The 19,057-nt window shown below is 36.1% G+C and overlaps 2 protein-coding genes across 2 annotated transcripts in view; one reads left to right on the plus strand and one right to left on the minus strand.

Annotated features, from left to right (window-relative positions):
* The window catches only part of LOC138307191 (DNA polymerase delta subunit 3-like), a 28,792-nt gene extending 21,166 nt beyond the window's left edge, over window positions 1–7,626 (minus strand). The window contains exons 1-4 of the mRNA XM_069247825.1: window positions 7,489–7,626; window positions 5,844–5,899; window positions 4,601–4,706; window positions 1,666–1,773 (exon numbers count right to left, since the gene is read on the minus strand). Of these exons, the coding sequence (XP_069103926.1) occupies window positions 1,666–1,773; window positions 4,601–4,706; window positions 5,844–5,899; window positions 7,489–7,554 (336 nt within the window). The 5' untranslated portion in view covers window positions 7,555–7,626. The remainder of the gene's footprint in view (window positions 1–1,665; window positions 1,774–4,600; window positions 4,707–5,843; window positions 5,900–7,488) is intronic.
* Window positions 7,627–7,981: 355 nt separating this feature from the next.
* On the plus strand, window positions 7,982–15,604 carry LOC138308253 (uncharacterized). Its single transcript, XM_069249244.1, has 3 exons — window positions 7,982–8,374; window positions 10,449–10,667; window positions 12,809–15,604. Exons 1-3 carry the CDS (start codon window positions 8,249–8,251, stop codon window positions 14,381–14,383), a joined length of 1,920 nt encoding a protein of 639 aa, XP_069105345.1. The 5' UTR covers window positions 7,982–8,248; the 3' UTR covers window positions 14,384–15,604.
* The last annotated feature ends 3,453 nt before the right edge of the window (window positions 15,605–19,057 follow it).

The raw sequence follows: 19,057 nt of genomic DNA on the forward strand, positions 1-19,057 counted from the left end.
AAGTCTATTTCTCTATATCACCGTTCGTTTATATTGGACCATAAAATGCAACTAGCAATTTCAAGAGCGATAGAAATATAACGTACGTGCAGAAGAATCCGCCGTTTATTAGTAAGATCAAATCGTCGTCTGAGTGCCGTTTATGCAGACATGTGCGCGGAGGTGAGGTCACGACCACACTGCGCTTGTTGAGGTCACGACCACACTGCGCTTGTTCAGAACTTCTATTCTTTGTTTCCGGGCAGGATTTCCCGTAATAAAAATATCATGTAACCGAGAAAATCCCAACTAGCAGGCAACTACGGCACGATACGTGGTAGCACAAACGTGTTCGGTTTTCGTATTTTACACACATAAAGCTGACATATTTATTCAAAGACTACTATCGAAATTACTTTAATTTTGGAACTGTTCATATTACAAAATACGAAGTGGCCGTACACTACACAGACTGACTAGAAAGTCTGTTTCAGTACGGCACCGGGGGACTACCTATATTTAGGCCTAATTAAGATTTCAACGACAAATCCGATATACTGCCAAACTCGATATATCGCCAAAATCTAGGAAAACAGAAGGTGGCGATATAACGGGGTTTTACTGTATATGTGAGCTCTACCTTGACTTTAGGCCTCTATGCAATGTATATGTGAGCTCTACCTTGACTTTAGACCTCTGTACAATGTATATGTGAGATCTAATTTGAATTTATACCTCTGTACAATGTATATGAGAGTTCTACCTTGACTTTAGGCCTCTGTACAATGTATATGTGAGCTCTACCTTGACTTTAGACCTGTGTACAATGTATATGTGAGCTCTACTTTGAATTTATACCTCTGTACAATGTATATGTGAGCTCTACCTTGACTTTAGGCCTCTGTACAATGTATATGTGAGCTCTACCTTGACTTTAGACCTCTGTACAATGTATATGTGAGCTCTACCTTGACTTTAGACCTCTGTACAATGTATATGTGAGCTCTACCTTGACTTTAGACCTTGTTGTGTACAATGTATATGTGAGCTCTACCTGGACTTTAGACTTCTGTACAATGTATATGTGAGCTCTATCCTTGACTTTAGACCTCTGTACAATGTATATGTGAGCTCTACCATGACTTTTTAGGCCACTGTACAATGTATATGTGAGCTCTATCTTGACTTTAGGCCTGTGTACAATGTATATGTGAGCTCTACTCTGACTTTATACCCTGTACAATGTATATGTGAGCTCTATCTTGACTTTAGGCCTCTGTACAATGTATATGTGAGCTCTACCTTGACTTTATCTACCTTGACTTTAGACCTCTGTACAATGTATATGTGAGCTCTACCTTGACTTTAGACCTCTGTACAATGTATATGTGAGCTCTACCTTGACTTTAGACCTCTGTACAATGTATATGTGAGCTCTACCTTGACTTTAGACCTCTGTACAATGTATATGTGAGCTCTACCTTGACTTTAGACCTCTGTACAATGTATATGTGAGCTCTACCTTGACTTTAGACCTCTGTACAATGTATATGTGAGCTCTACCTTGACTTTAGACCTCTGTACAATGTATATGTGAGCTCTACCTTGAGTTTACACCTCTGTACAAAGTATATGAAAGTTTTACCTTGACTAAAGGTCCCTGTACAATGTTTGTGATAGTTTTACCTTGAGTTTACTCCTCTGAACACTGTATATGTGAGAGCTTGTGACGACAGCCAGTGTATTACGATACGCCTCCAAATCTTCCTCCTTTATTACTGTGCATTTATGTGCCTGGTGAGAAAAGTGTTTCATGATTAGGAGATACATAAAAGAGAATTAAATCACGAACATTTTTTTTTCTTAAAGATTTCTGAAAGATTACTAGAACTGTCAGTAAGCTACAGGCTTTTCAATACTTTTATTCTTCTTATACTTGGCATAGCTCTAATGAACATTATTTAACTATCATAAATATATCAAATTCTTTCATACCTCTGAGTGTAATACTGGCTGGTCTAGGGCAATATACTCATGTCACCTGAGGCTGTATTGCATGGCTACCAATGCAATAAAGTCTCCTGATGTCACGGTGTCAACAAAATTGCCATTTCCTCGTTAAAATTTTAGCATTTTTATCACAAACTTGAATGGTTTTACTATAAAAGATACAAACAACAGGATTTTTAGCCCACCATCATCAGATGGTGGGCTATTCAAATCGCCTTTCGTCCGTGGTCCGTCGTCCGTCCGTCCTTCCGTCCCGTCCGTCCGTCCGTCCGTCCGTCCGTCCGTCCGTCCGTCCGTTAACAATTCTTGTTACCGCTATTTCTCAGAAAGTACAGAAGGGATCTTTCTCAAATTTCACATGTAGGTTCCCCTAGGGCCCTAGTTGTGCATATTGCATTTTGGGACCAATCGGTCAACAAGATGGCCGACTAGCAGCCATCTTGGATTTTGATAGTTAAAGTTTGTTACCGCTATTTCTCAGAAAGTTTTGAAGGGATCTTTCTCAAATTTCACATGTAGGTTCCCCTAGGGCCCTTGTTGTGCATATTGCATTTTGGGACCAATCGGTCAACAAGATGGCCGACTGGCGGCCATCTTGGATTTTGATAGTTAAAGTTTGTTACCGCTATTTCTCAGAAAGTACTTAAGGGATCTTTCTCAAATTTCACATGTAGGTTCCCCTAGGGCCCTAGTTGTGCATATTGCATTTTGGGACCAATCGGTCAACAAGATGGCCGACTGGCGGCCATCTTGGATTTTGATAGTTAAAGTTTGTTACCGCTATTTCTCAGAAAGTTATGAAGGGATCTTTCTCAAATTTCATATGTTGGTTCTCCTAGGGCCCTAGTTGTGCATATTGCATTTTGGGACCAATCGGTCAACAAGATGGCCGACTGGCGGCCATCTTGGATTTTGATAGTTAAAGTTTGTTACCGCTATTTCTCAAAAAGTTTTGAAGGGATCTTTCTCAAATTTCATATGTTAGTTCTCCTAGGCCCTAGTTGTGCATATTGCATTTTGGGACCAATCAGTCAACAAGATGGCCGACCGACTGACGGCCATCTTGGATTTTGATAGTTAAAGTTTGTTAACACTATTTCCCAGAAAGTACTGAAGGAATCTTTCTCAAATTTCATATGTAGGTTCCCCTACGACCCTAGTTGTGCATATTGCATTTTGGGACAGATCGGTCAGCAAGATGATCGACAGGTAGCCATCTTGAATTTTGATAATTGAAGTTTGTTACTGCTACATATCTCAGAAAGTACTGAAAGGATCTTTCTCAAGGTTCATATATAGTATATAGTAAAAGTTTGAAAAGCAGGGAAAAGATCCCTCTTTCTGTTGTCAGACATAGATCATTCTTTGGTGGGCGCCAAGATCCCTCTGGGATCTCTTGTTGTTGAAAATATTACGTAATTTTTCATGTATGGAAAATTGACTTCCAGTCGTGGATTTCTTCGAATTTATATCAAAATGGCTGGATATCATAGTTGTAACATTGCAATAAAACGTCGAAGTATGAAAGAAAAATACTCTTTCAAAAGTGGATATGAAGGATAGGGATATTCTACCCTCGGGATCACAAAATGGTTCGAAACCCTCGGCAAGCCTCTGGTTTTACTACTTTTTGTGACCCTCGGGTAGAATATCCCTATCCTTCATATCCACATATGAAAGAGTCTTATATTACCATATTCAACCCAATAGGCGCCCACATCCTGATAAGTGCTCCTCCCAATTTTTAGGCTTCAATTTCACTTACTTTGAACAAAATACAGACTGAAAATATGAAAACTGTGTTGGTTTACTTACTGATTTCTTTTACAAATTGATTCATGGTTTACTTTGTAGGAAAATTTTATGAAGAGCCTAGTCCAAATTTGTTTCTATTAAGCCCCCCCCCCCCCCCCTTTATTTGCTTCAATTTTTAAGCGCCATGCGCATTTATTCGATGGGGAGCATAGGTCGAATACGGTACTGTATACTATATTTAGGTGTGTTCATTGGCAACCAACATGCTTGCTATATAGCATGCTTTAAAAACTTATATACTTATATCATATATACAAACTATGATCTCTATCACATCAAAGATTACTTGATATCAATTTCTAATTAAGGTGTCCACATCCCCCCCCTACCACCAAGGGCTATAACTCTAGGTAATAAAAAGAAAGGAAAATAACATTTACAATTATGTTATATCAAGTAAGCAAGACAAGTTTTCTTAAAACCTGTCATCTATATTCAAAGCAGTGGTCAATACAAAATGTAATTTCACGTGTTTAAACGTTTAACCCCTCAAGAAATTCTACTTAGTAACCTCTATGGAGAAATCAAAGGTTGATTTAAACATATTTTGACCTGTTTCTGATGGTGTAGTGAGATTTTTGACATTTTGAATATTAAATAATTTGGACTTGTTAAAATGGTCCAAAATGGGGGTTCAATACTGGGAATCTCCCTCAAAAATATGGAGGGTTGGCAAGTTTGTACATTCGAGGACAGAATACTTTTTACCAGACTTGTAGCTTGTAGTAAATTTGGACTTTACAGTTAGTTCAATTACAACCTAAGAACAATCGTACAGTGTGTAACAGCTACTGACCTGATGACCGTTCACTGGTTTGGTCAGTCCAGCCACAAAGTAGGTCACAGACAAATCATCATTATCGTGGTTATTCCTCTGGTCCTGTACAAAGGCGTACAGCATCCTGTAGGAGAAAACAGTAGTTATTCATTTCTTATCTCTTTAAAGTAGAACCTGTCATAGCAACCACCTCTGTTTAAAGACACCTGCATAATAAGACCACTTTCATAGAGTCCATCCAAAACAGGAAATATCATAACTTTAATCTCTTAGCTACAAGGACAGTTATTTCTTTGTTAATAATTCCACCTCTAATAAGGCCAAAAAAATATGTCTGTTTAGGGTTACCCGACCGACCGTAATTTTATACCAACCTAAGTTTTATTTCCCACATTTCTATGTAAAAAAAAATAATAAATTAAGTCTCAATTTCGATCTCAAACGCCAATTCCGGCCATTATTTTAAAGTGAAAGACACTAAAAAAAAACATGCCGACCTACCGACCCTATTTCTTTTTGCCAATGTAACACTATTTTTTTTTTTGGCCTAATACAAAATTTTTCTGATTTCAGTGATTTTTTACCCAATAATTTCAGAAGCCTGTACCTTTTGAATTGGAAAAACATGACATTTCATCTCTCTTGAAACATGTATATTATAGAGCTGTTATTCTTTATTTGGGAAAATATTCACATAAAAATTGGGAAAATATAGCAAAATTTCTCTAAGGGAAGGAGCCTTAATTTGGCCCCAAATGTACAAAAAATTACTGAATGCATTAAACATTTTTACATAGCGATTGATTTTCAGAAAATTGAGCTAAAATACATAAGCTTAGCTGCTACCATGAAGATAAGTAACACTGATTTTATCAATATTTAATTCATTTCCCATATCTAGCATGTTGCTGCTTTCTTCTTAGGCCAAAAAAAATATATGTCTGTTTAGGGTTACATTGGCAAAACAAATAGGGTCGGTCGGTCGGGAGGGTTTTTTCCCCTTTTTTTTTTAGTGTCTTTCACTCTTAAATGATGGCTGGAACCAGAGTCTGAGATCAAAATCCCGACTTTTTAATTTTTTTTCGTAGAAAAGTGGGAAAAAAAATTAAGAGTCGGGGGGTAAAAATTAGGGTTGGTCGGTAACCCTAAACAGACATTTTTTCTTTGCCTTAGCCAATATCATTGCATGTTCCTAAAACTAAGGAACAATTTAAGTGACAGTCTTAACACAACTGAATTACATTGAGATAACTTTACTAACTGTTTGGCTTGATTTACATGGACTTTCAAATTGGTGCTGAACCATCTGTAGGTAACCTGAAAAAATAGATGAAGATGTTTAACAAATGATAGTAATACACAAATAGATCAACAATGAGAAATTTCATCATCAAACTCAAGCATTTTAAACAGGATTAATATATATATGGTGCATTAATAGATGTGACATAAATTTGAAACCTTGAGAGTTCAATATCCCATGTGTATCACAAAACCTTTTATTTCCCAATAGAATTACCTTAAATTGTATAGGATAATAACAATTATGAGATCCCAGATGGATTTTGATATCAACCAAAGAGTGTTTTATGTCTGTAAAAGGAAAGAAGGACCTTAATAAATTATCAACCTGAGGGTCACTAAATGAAGCAATACCTGTCCTATTAAAGGCTCACCAAGACCCCCTACCACTTTTGACCTATATTTCTTCTCTGGGAGGGGGGGGGGGGTCTTATTTGCGGTCAATTACAGTATAATATTGTATAATATGCAAATATTTTGTGATCCCTAAGATAGAATATTCCTCCTTAAACCTTATTACCTTACATAAGATACAATGTACAGTACATAGTAAAACTCATCCTTGATACTCCTGGGGTTACTATCACTTACATTATATCCATCTCATAACAAAACTAGAGGCAATATAGAGTCAACACAGTTAATTTGATCCTTTTATGTACATCAAAGGAATTGTATAACGATACAATGTGTATTGTTGTGTAGCAGGTTTTAATTGTACATAGTAATCCGCCGCTCTACCGACTGAGCTAAAGGGAAATTACCCCTAGCGGGAAGCTAGAAGGCAACCATATTACTATGTACAATTAAAACCTGCTACACTACTCCCCCATTCAAACGTGTTCGCCCCCGAACACAGACCAACCCAGGTTCTCATAACTCCAAGGAAGCCTTCAATACTTGCACTTGGAGTGGTCTACGGCACGAAATGTAACAGGGCAAGAGTAGTGTGCAGCCAGCCGGGCTCGAACCCACGACCTCGGTCTTACTGGTCCACAGCTCTACCGACTGAGCTAAAGGGAAATTCCCACTAGCGCGAAGCTAGAAGGCGACCCGTCACTATATACAATTAAAACCTGCTACAGCTGATTGAGTTTTACCTGTATTCTATTTTTAGCCACATGGTAAGCAATAGAGGTGATGTTGTTTGTGAATTTTACAAGCATTTAGATAATGAAATTTAAGTCCATTTGAGTAATAATGTGGAAAGTTGTACATGTATTTTAGAGATGTTGCCATGTAAAAATCATGACCCCTTTTTTTGATCGGTTTGACTGGTTGAACCTAGTTGTTCGTTTATTAATTGAAGACGGACCTGGTGATTTTATGTTGTTTTCAGAAGAGCCTTGGCAAAGCCCTCACAGGCCTGTATAAAAAACTGCAGGTCCTTCAGGATTTATACATGAAACAAAGACTTTAACCAACGGTCGAACCGGTTGTTCCAAATAAACGAAAACGGCCCAGGAGTATCGAGGATGAGGAAACCCGACGCCTGTGAAATATTCGTGTGAAAAAAAGATACAACGTGTACAAGTTGATTTAACAATGCATACAGAATAAGATTATGTTTAACAAATATATATATCAGTGAAAATAAATCTCACAATTTTGTTTTCGTCGTTGACATATTCCTCTAAATTTTCTAGATAAAGTGCCTCTGTTGTCGCCATTTTTATTTCCCGCTATAATCAGCACTTCCGGTTCTACTTTCGTTTTCTCAGCATATGAAGCTCTGCTCGATTTGGTCTTACTAATGGCTGGTTGCCCGTCCTTGTAACACGTGACCACGCGCGCATTCGATATTATGATAAATCTAGCATCAATCAAATTTATTAAAGCCCCGGTACAGTTTAAGTTGATGTAAGATTCAATATTTACTCGGATATTTCTGGGTCTTGCACTCGGTTGACCTCACACAATACAGTCGGAACTTACGATTTGCTCTCTTCTACTTCCAGAATATAAATACAAATCGAGTTGAGCTCGGAAGTTCTAATGTTGGGCCGTTTATGCGGTTTGACTGGTTGGACCTAGTTGTCCGTTTATTAATTAAAGACGGACGTGGTGATTTTATATTGTTTACAGACAAAGCCCTCACATGCCTGTATAAAAAACCACAGGTCCTTCAGGATTTATACATGAAATGAAATAATGACTTTAACAAACGGTCGAACCGGTTGTTCCGAATAAACGAAAACGGCCTTGGTTATTCCCAAAAAGTTAGGAAAAACCAAACATAGCTACGAGGAAGAACGTTCCAGAATTTGTCTATTCCTATTCCGAAGAGCGAAGTATCATTTGATGATAGCTAGCAAAATACGGAGAAATACATGTCTCCATTTATCTTATATGCATTAACATTGCATGATGGTGAAGGCTCGAAGGCCAGAAAATTCTACCGATGGAGCGAGGTACCGGGATAATCTCACAGAAATGAAAACTTCTCATCAAAACCCCGACGCTCATCAGAGAAGTGGAATTCAGACAGAGGTAGATAGTTATGAGCAATATTTGTTATTAACTGTCATGTTCAAAATTAAATAATATGTCTTAATCTTCACTGTTATAACATGTTCAAAATTAAATAATATGTCTTAATCTTCACTGTTATAACAGGTTGGGGACCATCCCGTATATGCAGGATAGTCCTGCATTTGAGTAATAGTCCTGTATTTGAGGAATAAATTTGTTACTCAAATGCAGGATTATGTGAAATGAAAATGGATAAAGTTGTTTTAAAAATTTGTATCAAAAAAGGGCGTCATCATTTTCAGATACCCATATAACTAATTGAAAACTTATGTATTTGTTTATGAACTATTGAATTCTATTATCTCACTTTGTAATAAAGTGACAATTTAGGTGCTCTCCATAGACTACAGTGTATAGCCATCAGGGAAATTTAGTGCAAATGTCATGGTTGATTGACTTTTACCTGTGTTCTATTTTTAGCCCCATATTAAGCAATAGAGGTGATTTTGTTTGTGACTTTTACAAACATTTAGATGATGAAATTTGTTTCCATTTGAGTAATAATGTGGAAAGTTGTATTAGTGATGATGCCATATAAAAATTATGATGCCCTTTTTTGATAACAATGTTTAAATCAACTTTATCACTTTTCATTTCATAGAATCCTGCATTTGCGTAACAAAATTATCCCTCAAATACAGGACTATTACTCAAATGCAGGACTATCCTGCATATACAGGATGGTCCCCAACCTGTTATAATACCACAGTAAAATTCAAATTAAATGTAGACAGGTTAGGTGTTATAAACAACAATGTCGTGGTCCTTCCGTGTTAGAGTCTACATGTTATAGGTTTACGCATTACGGTATATTAACAAAAAAAACCTACACCAAAGACAAACAAACCATATATGACACCACGTAGACAATTTCAATTTCTAGGAACTCAATTTCTAGTTTAGTGTAGGGAGGGGTTAAAAGATCCCTATCAGTCATCGCATGCACGGAGCCCATCAATGCCTCTCCACAAGTCCTTGACTTACAATGAGGCCGAAAACCTGTGAAATATAAAACAGACTATTCACAAAACGAAAGATCAAACCTTTCACACTTGTACACACTTACCAGGCATCCCTAGCTACTGTTGTAGCGGAAAAGATATCACCTTCTGAAGGTGACATCTTTTCCGCTACAACAGTAGCTACAGGCATCCCATGTATGATATATCTACAGTGTTCGCGGACAAGCTTTAGATGTATACATGCAGCACAACCGAACTTGTGTGAGGCCGGAGTGAGAATGATTATTTGCGGGAATATTCTTAGCACAGGGGTAGAAAGTGAACGATGGGGTGTAGGAAATGCATGTGGTAAGTCGGAGTCCATCCGTCAACTGTCACTTTTACACCTACATGTACATACGCACAAATCAACACCTGTATATAGCAGGTGTGACCTCATGCGCGACAACTCACGAATACATACTCACATGGCTGCGATGACATAGCTATGAATGACGGACGGAAGATTTCTGACAGATGGTCGTCTAGAGGCAGGGTATGATTACACCTCGCTAAAATCTGAAACCAATTATAATACCACAAATATATATACATGTATATATGTTTATGATAATACTAGGGGTGTACAACCGAAATACAGAGGTTTGAGATCCCAAAACGAAGTGGGTTAAATACTATCTACCATTAATTAGTCCCACTTGCCGATGATTATGACGTCACAAAAATCACGTCAAATAAGTAATGACGTCATAATCACTGGACTTATTGATGGTAAATAGTACTTAACCCACATCGTTTTCGGATCTCAAAACCCCTGTATTAAAAAAGTTAAATTTGATAGCAACAATTTAATATGTTAGTTTATTCTTCTGTTCTCTTGAAATTTCGATGATACATGAAGGCATAAATAATTAAATATATCCTGTTTAATAATCCTGGTCAGATTCTGGCAAACAATTTTAAAACAATATTCCTGAGTGCCTGAAGAGATCCCATGTGATCATGCAGGCAGAAGTTATATTTTTCCTGTCACAAAGGTTTATATTTACATATTTTATTATTATTTACAGAAACTGTCAGAAGCTGTAGGTGGTATCCTTAACAGCGAGAAAGAAGACAAATCTGTATTATTCCCACATGATGTTGTGAAGGGCGATGATGAGAGCAACTGTTCAGAAATTGGGGATGGAGTTCTTGATACAAAATCTTCAAGCCGTGTTCTTCCAAAGGTCTACAGATCTCTGTCAGAATACTCCAATCCGCAAACAGCTTTTGAAATTGAAAAGGAGGTAAAATCAACTTTTTTACACATTTTTTGTCCCGTTATGGCCTATATCAGATACTGAGCTACCGTATTCGACCCAATAAGCGCCCATGTCCCTATAAGCGCCCATACCCCTTTTTGAGGCCTCATTTTCAATTGTCCAAGCATAATTAAAGACTAAAACTACACTCAACTGTATAGATTTGCAATAATTTCGTCTTATTAGCACCTTTTCATATTTTTTTTCAATTTTTCAAGCACCCTGGGCGCTTATTAGGTCGAATACGGTATTTAATTTTTGATGAAGAAGGAAAGAAGGAAGAAGCTAAGAAAAGCTCTGTCTTTCCATTAGTTAACGCTGATCATAGGCACCAAGATTATCCTGAAATAACAGCTTGCTTGTTCTGAGAAAACAACATTATATCCAAAAATAATGATATCAACATTTTTACGACATATCTAGTAGTATAGAGAAGGGCAGATAACTCTGTAACATACAAAAATGGAATAGGTAATTATCATAGAACATGAATTGATAGACATGTACAGAAATCTCTGTATTTTGATACTAAAATATATATCTTTCAAAGTAATTACAGCATCTTCGTTAGCCAAGGCTTCTGATTACGTTACACTTCTAGGGTTGGATACCATTAAGAATGTTACACTCCTAGAGTTGGATACCATTAAGAATGAAACGGTATGAATGATATATACCATATACCGGTACGTATGGAATGATACCAGCATTTTAACAATAACTTTTTAAGAAATACGCTGGTTGTCAACACACTACACGTAGATTTCATTTGAGCTTGTGTCATGGCACGGCGTCCGTCGTCAGTCCGTCGTCCGTCCGTCAACATTTCCTTTAAAGGCCCACTACCTTTCCGGAGCAAATTTTATAGGTTTCTTAAAAACATTAATAACGTAAGAAAATACATATCGATGGCCTAAGATGAGGTTACAACACCAAACATGTGCAAGATTTCCTGCGTAATATATGAAAACTTTGGAGATTCATTTCGCTGTTTTGCCGTCTGGCGCAGTAGTATTCAGCTACTGGCGGTAATTAGGACGACGGCGGGAAACATAAGACGACCCGCGTTATGAAAATTAACATTTTATTTATTTTAATTATTTTGTTCGGGAGATGTTGATGAGTGTAGTATTAACGGTAAGTTAATAACTTTTGCGACTCTACAAAATTATCGATCTTGTTTTACATTCCCATTTTAAAAATTAAAAGCCGTTTCGGAAAGGTAGTGGGCCTTTAAATCGCTACTTGTCATAGAGTTTTGCATGGATTGTAACCAAGTTTGGCCACAAACATCCTTGGGGGAAGGAGAACAGAACTTGTGTAAATTTAGGCTCTGAACCCCCGGGAGCAGGAGGGGCGGGGCCCAATAGGGGAAATAGAGGTAAATCCTACAAATCGCTACATGTCCTAGAGTTCTGCATGGATTGTGACCAAATTTGGCCACAAACATCCTTGGGGGAAGAGGAACAGAACCTGTATAAATTTTGGCTCTGACCCCCTGGGGGGCAGGAGGGGCAGGGCCCAATAGGGGAAATAGAGGTAAATCCTATAAATCGCTACTTGTCCTATAGTTATGCCAAATTTGGTTACAATCCATGCAGAACTATATGACTAGTAGCGATTTAAAGGAAATGTTGACGGACGGACGACGGACGCCGCGCCATGACATCAGCTCTCCGGCCCTTCTGGCTAGGTGATAGTGCTGACCCCCTTGGGGCCTTAGGCGCAGGGCCAAAAAGGTTAATAAGGCTACTATTTTCATATAAATTACTTCCTCTCCGAAACTATGTATTGGATAGCATATTCGAACGGTATCTATAGCATCATTATATGGTTGGAATTCAAAATTAAACAAATCGTGGGGTCAATTTGTCTTTGTGATTTTTGTATCACTAAATAACAACTAAATAACAGAATTGCTCAAAGAAAAAAAAACAGGTGAGCGATACAGGCCCTCTGGGCCTCTTGTTTAAAATGAGTAACGATACAATAATGGTATTAAGTACCGGTATCCAACCTTGTACACTGCACGAACTAATCAAAAGTCTTGGCAAGCGAAGATTACAGCTACTGTTGGTACTCTAGCACCAACTTTTATAATCATATGTTGTATTCCATTTTTACAGTCATTCTCAGGAGCTGGATGTGGTGTTCCTGTCTTCCAATCTGTATTATGTCTGCGTAATAATGTGAATGGCAACGAGGAGAGCATCCATTTTGGAAGTGAGAATGGAGACTTTGACACAAAATCTTCTAGTCGTGTTCCTCCAAAATTGGGCAGATCCTTGTCATTAAATGAAGAAAAGAACTGTTCAGTTGACTTAACCCAAAAAGACCATGAAAGGCCTGAAGGGAGGAGTGAAAATTTTAACTTTGCTTTGAAATATAAAGAGGAACCAACATGGACATCTAAACCAGAAGTTGTTAGTAAGAGTAAAATAAGACTTAGCAAAAAGGCTTCATGTGAACAACCAGTTGAAAGGGAGTTAGAACCAACGATTGGCAGAGACAATACAATTCCTGAGGAAAGCTTGGAAACATGTTCAGATGTTGGAGATGTTGCTCGTGTCATAAGTGGTTCAGCTGGAAGCAGTATCAGAAATTGTCCGTTGCTGCAAACAGCAAAGAATCCTGCTTACATAGAAAAATATTGTCAGTTGAAGAAAACTGTTAAAATCAATCATAAGCAGAGATTTGAAACTGATATTGATTGTACCGAGGACAATAGTTGTTTCCATCCGAAGATGAACCACGATTGGATCAAGCATGATACCAAGACAGTGCAGATTTACAACTATGCAGCGTCACGAACTGGACATCTATGGGTTCGGGAAAGAAATTCAAATGTTTACAGAGAGAGTGGAACATGCTCCCATATTGGAAATGGTTTTGTCTTGACCTGCTATCACTGTATAGAGGAAATATTATTTTCAAGGTTTGGATGGATGTATGAACAATGTTTGGAACAAGATCTGGTGGTTACATTTCCAGAAATCGGTTCTGAAAAACTACATCATGGAAGTAATGTGATCAAATATGCCTTTGAACCCACACTTTTTTCACACAGTGAGGACTTGGACTATGCTGTCCTTCGCATGAATCCGAGCAATTGGGAATCCCTTCCTCCTCACTATACCAACCACACAAATACAACATTGGACAAAGAAATCCCTGTCTACATCGCCGGTTACCAACTTCATCCGGATTACTACTACGGCAAATTTAAGACTGATGCACGGGCGCTTAAACTACCTAAAAAGTCAATCAACTTAGATAAGGTTCAAAACTGGAGTAAGAAGCTCAAAAACAATTTTCAATCCAACATAACCAAGATTAACAACCAGAAGGATCCTTGGCATTCGACCTATTACCCAGTGAAGCAATGTGAACGTTTCATTCCTGTTTTATCATCACTAATCCAGGGCGCTTCTGGAGGATTCGGACTGACTCTGCATCCAGAAGCTGAATTTAAACCAGTTGTGAACTTCATGTATCGTGCAGGATACCCAAAATTCTACTACAATAGCTTTCTTGACAATGGTAGTTCGAGTGTGTGTGAAGATCGTCTCGCCATTCAAAATGGCTTCTCTCCGTGTTGGACATTTCAGGAAGGTGTACCAATAGGAAAGATTCTGGATGATGTAAAAAATTCTCCATTCGAATCTTTAAAAGCTCTCCAATTTCTGATCTCAAATATTTAGCTGAAGCTATAATGAACTCATTCTACAACATTTGATGAACTAACATTACATGTACATATAAGAACTGTTAGACATATACAGTTACTAGATATAATTCAATCATGAGATTGACAATAGTACAACTTTGTGTGAAGATTATCTTGCAATTTAAAATGGCTTCTTTGCCAGTTGGACATTTCAGAAATACGTAGCATGTGCATACTTGCTTTCTTCTATGTTAGGTTTGTTTTCATGTGTGTTATGTTTGTTCATTCCGGTTTGGGTTATAATCTTCTTATATATATATATTTTATTTTTTGAAAATACATATAAATATAAAATGTGCTATACTTATACTTATAAAAGAGTGCTCATAAATTTATCATATTTTATGATATATTACATTGATAATCATGAATGTGATTGTTTAAAGATGCTCCACCGCCGACAAAGCATAAATGATATTCATCATTTGAACAATAATTAGTGTTTAATCGTGTGTATGTATGGATAATTAACACAAAAAATAATATAAAATAATTTACTTCGCCTTTGGTACATGCGCAATCAGTACTTCATTCCATATGGGATATAGTAGCACAGAATTTTTTCGGGATGCAATTAATTATTTTTTATATTTTTAACTTGAAGTAAAATTAGAAGCTCAAACTTTTCAATGGTGGTAATGGTGTAAATTAAGTAACTTTTGTAACTGAAGAAAAATACTAAATCGTCTGCTCCTGTTTTTGATAGTGAAAAAATACCATTTGTCAGCGGTGGAGCATCTTTAAGTGTTGTAAATATAATGTAGATTTCAAGTTTGACTATAATCACTGGTACAGTGTATTGGTATGGAAATTCCTACTGTTTATTTAAATGGTATTTCTATTTATAGTAACGGACTCAAATATTGATATTTTTCTTTGATGATGATTGAGGTTTCAAACTTAAATCTAGTATAATGTTTATATTTATTTAAATGAGTAACAGCAGATTAAAGAAGTACATCATATTGTGATCAAATCACATATTGATTGTATATTTATATATTTTAAATATATAAGAATAGAATTGTCTGGATTGTACATGTGTATGTTGATTCTATTCATAGAAACTTTATTTATATGGATTGTCTTGTTTGTATATTGATTCTATTTATAGAAACTTTATTTATAAGAATTGTCTGGATATGATGTATGAAATTTGATTTAATTATGAAATTAAATTAATTAATATTGACAGTATCATATCTGTGTTTATCTGTACTTACCATAAACCACTTTCTTTTTACGAGATTAAATGTGAATTTTGAATAATTGCATAATACAAACATAGCAAGAGCCCTTGAACACGCATTTAAGAATGAATATCTTGGAAATGTCAAAGACATGACATAATACCGTATTCGCCGTAATTAGCACCCTTCCCCATTTCTTGAGAAGAGTAAGTTGTATTAACTCCCACATTCAATGAATTTAACAACGTTATCACATACTATTTGAAGTTGTAAGTCTTTTACAGGTGAATCGCAACATAACAATGTGTCTGAAAGGATAAAAGACATATACATGTTTACTTTAACAGATTAAAGTGAATAGTCGGGCAAAGAAAACCAGTCTAAATACGTTCATTGCCTTCCAAAAGTTCTCGCACATTAATACGACGGCCAAGTTCTGCTTACGTTTCCCAGTTCTGACCATTAAAGTAAAGGAAAGTTGAAAGCATTGAAAGCGAGGCTGCGTGTAAATGTAACCACGGACATAGTCAGCCGGGAGGACGTATTAGGATTCCTATACTTTAAATTAATTTCTTCGTACGCAGACAGATTTTGGCGAGAGATTTTATTTTTCCATTTCATAAGAAATTATACTGGATACATTCACACCATTTTTACCGACTTTAGCCATCCTTGCCCGACTGTTCACTTTAATGTATCACTAGTACAGAAAGATTTAAAATATGGCCGACTTTTTTTCGTCCTCAACTTATATTTTGGTTCATTAATAAGCGCCCCCTTTGTTACAATTATTTAATTACCTTGGCCGGTGCTAATTACGGTGAATACGTTAGTACACATGAAAGTAAAATGTTTTACAGAAGTCCAGTGCTTACAGTATACATAACACTATGAAGTCAAACCTGTTAATATAAAGACCACCCAAGGAACAAAGGTCTAAATGTAGTCTGTTCCAGGACTGGACCATGCAGGTAGCTCAGACTAGTGTTCGGAAGTACTGGGTCTGGGTTTGAGTCCCAGTCTGCCTGTTACATTTCTAGCCCACCATCATCAGACTGTTGTAATCGCCTCTCATCTGTTGTCCATCCATGAACAAGAATTGTTATTCCTATTTCATGAGCTGCCATTATTTTAACTATGAGATAGTCCAGAGGTGTAAAGATCGTATGTTATCAGAACCCCTGGATTATCCAGGATGAGTGTATATATGTATAAAAAAGATACTATTCATATGTTCTTAGTTTAAAGTTTAATATAATAAACAACCTTTCAACTATAACCACCCATTACTGGGGTGTATTACAACATATCACAATCAGACAGATCAAGTGCAGAGTTTCAAGTGGAATGTTACAGAAGACTTGGTCGTTGGACGGAATGTTATAAAGTAAAATAATTGACCCAGGACGTAATATTTGTAAAATATAGTACTGAAATACCATCCTTTTAAGGCATTATTCAATTTATGCTAGTCAGAAACACATATATAAGATTCTTTTATGGTATTATTTAAAGCAAGTGCAAAACTATTGGATATTTTTAAAATAAATTCACTACCGGTACTACTGTATATAGGGACCTGGCCACGATTTCTCGAAACAAACTTAAGTCAAAAACTGACTTAAGTCATAAATTTTCATATAAGTTACATAAGGAGAAAAACTTAAGTCTTGACTAAAATAAAAATAAATTCACTACTACTGTATATAGGGGCCTGGCCACGATTTCTCGAAACAAACTTAAGTAAAAAAAAACCTGACTTAAGTCATAAATTTTCATATAAGTTACATGAGGAGAAAAACTTAAGTTTTGACTTAAGTCTGCGCTTAAGTTTTCGAGAAATCGGGGCCTGGCACAAATTTCAAACCAACAGTATTTATATATATGTATTATTGTATAAATACTGTTGGTTAGAAACTCATGCCATGTCCCTGTGCTACTGTATACTTTGTATTTAACCTGATAAGACTACATATTAAGACAATTATCCCTTTAAAAGCATGAGAATCAATTAAAGTACTAAATATACAAGGAACCCATGGGATAAATATCAAATATTCTTACACACAGGTGTTCACACCATCAATACTCTGTATTTGCATATTACAGAGTTACCTACACTTGCGGGAAGGTATTGATTGTGACGTCATGTGTTTGCAAGCGTAACATCAAGCTTTTCGGAGAAAACAATGTCAATTCTGCCCTCTAAATAATGCCGTAACAATTGATACCAACAATCAAGGGAGATAACCCTGTAATATGCAAAGATGTAATATCATTTCAGCTGATTATGCACACTACATATAGGAGCAGGAAAGAAAATAAAAACAAGCAAGAATTAATAACTATTGTATGTAAATACAAATCAGACACTTGGATTATTTTGGCAAGATTTTTCTCTTGATAATGATGTATCTTGTTTTTTTATATGTGCATTATAAGAAATAATTCTAAATTTCACTAGTTGCCGATGGAACCTGCTTACTTCAATTACATGTACTTGGAACAGAAACCTCTGGATGACTATCTTAATAATATTTCAAAGTTAATATTTGGAAAATCAACATTTTTTTTCCCCATTTTTTTATTTTTTTTTCTTGACTATAATACTGGCTTAATAATAAATTGACAAATCATTTTATAAGAAAATTATAGGCAAATTGAAAAAAAAAAAAAAAATGAAAATTATTAGAATTATTAATTGTGAGGTTATATAGGTCAAGTGAACCCTTGTAATTAATCATTTTATTACTGACAGTAATTAGGTATAGATATCTGGAAACTAAACCTTGAAGGCACATAAATGTAAACACACAGCAAATAATCACTTTTAATTTTAAAGGCAGTTCAAACCTTGAATTAACATTCAAAAGGAAGAAAAATTAGCAAATGAAAATTATATTTTCATGAATGGCACTTTGTGATGACAAAAGATATTGATACATTACAGTGTATATTACTGTATAACCGAATATTTTTGCAGGGATGACATTTTCGCGATTTCAAAGGACACTGATTTGATCACGAAAATGTGATCTGTGAAATTCTTGTTTTAAGATCAAATTGCGAAAGTTATGAAATGCAAAAACACTCAGCTATAGAGTATATTTTTTCCTTCATTATGCAGAAAAAAGGTCCTTTTTTTAAAAATCAGATAGTGATGGTACGGTCATCTATTTTTGGTATAGTCATTTATTTTTGGTACAGTTATTTATTAATAATGGCCTCAAAAATAAATGATAAATATGAATATCTAACAAGGGAAATAACTTTGCATAACAAAAAGACCAATAATAGATAGTAGTACAATAAACTTCTGATTTCCTTTTTCATATTTCTTGTCATCTGCTGTGACATCTTCAATATCCAAGGGTAATGGTCAAACTTAGGAATCATATGTGACTACAAGTCCTGGATATCAAAGATGAATAATGGCAAGTGATTGTAGAGGTGCGTAG

This window comes from Argopecten irradians, chromosome 14 (assembly GCF_041381155.1).
Source record: "Argopecten irradians isolate NY chromosome 14, Ai_NY, whole genome shotgun sequence".
Classification (NCBI taxonomy): domain Eukaryota; kingdom Metazoa; phylum Mollusca; class Bivalvia; order Pectinida; family Pectinidae; genus Argopecten; species Argopecten irradians.

Coding starts and splice junctions, on each gene's coding strand:
- LOC138308253 (XM_069249244.1), top strand. CDS start 8,249: ATGATGGTGAAGGCTCGAAGGCCAGAAAATTCTACCGATGGAGCGAGG. Junction 8,375..10,448: donor GAAGTGGAATTCAGACAGAG/GTAGATAGTTAT, acceptor TATTATTTACAG/AAACTGTCAGAAGCTGTAGG. Junction 10,668..12,808: donor CTTTTGAAATTGAAAAGGAG/GTAAAATCAACT, acceptor CCATTTTTACAG/TCATTCTCAGGAGCTGGATG.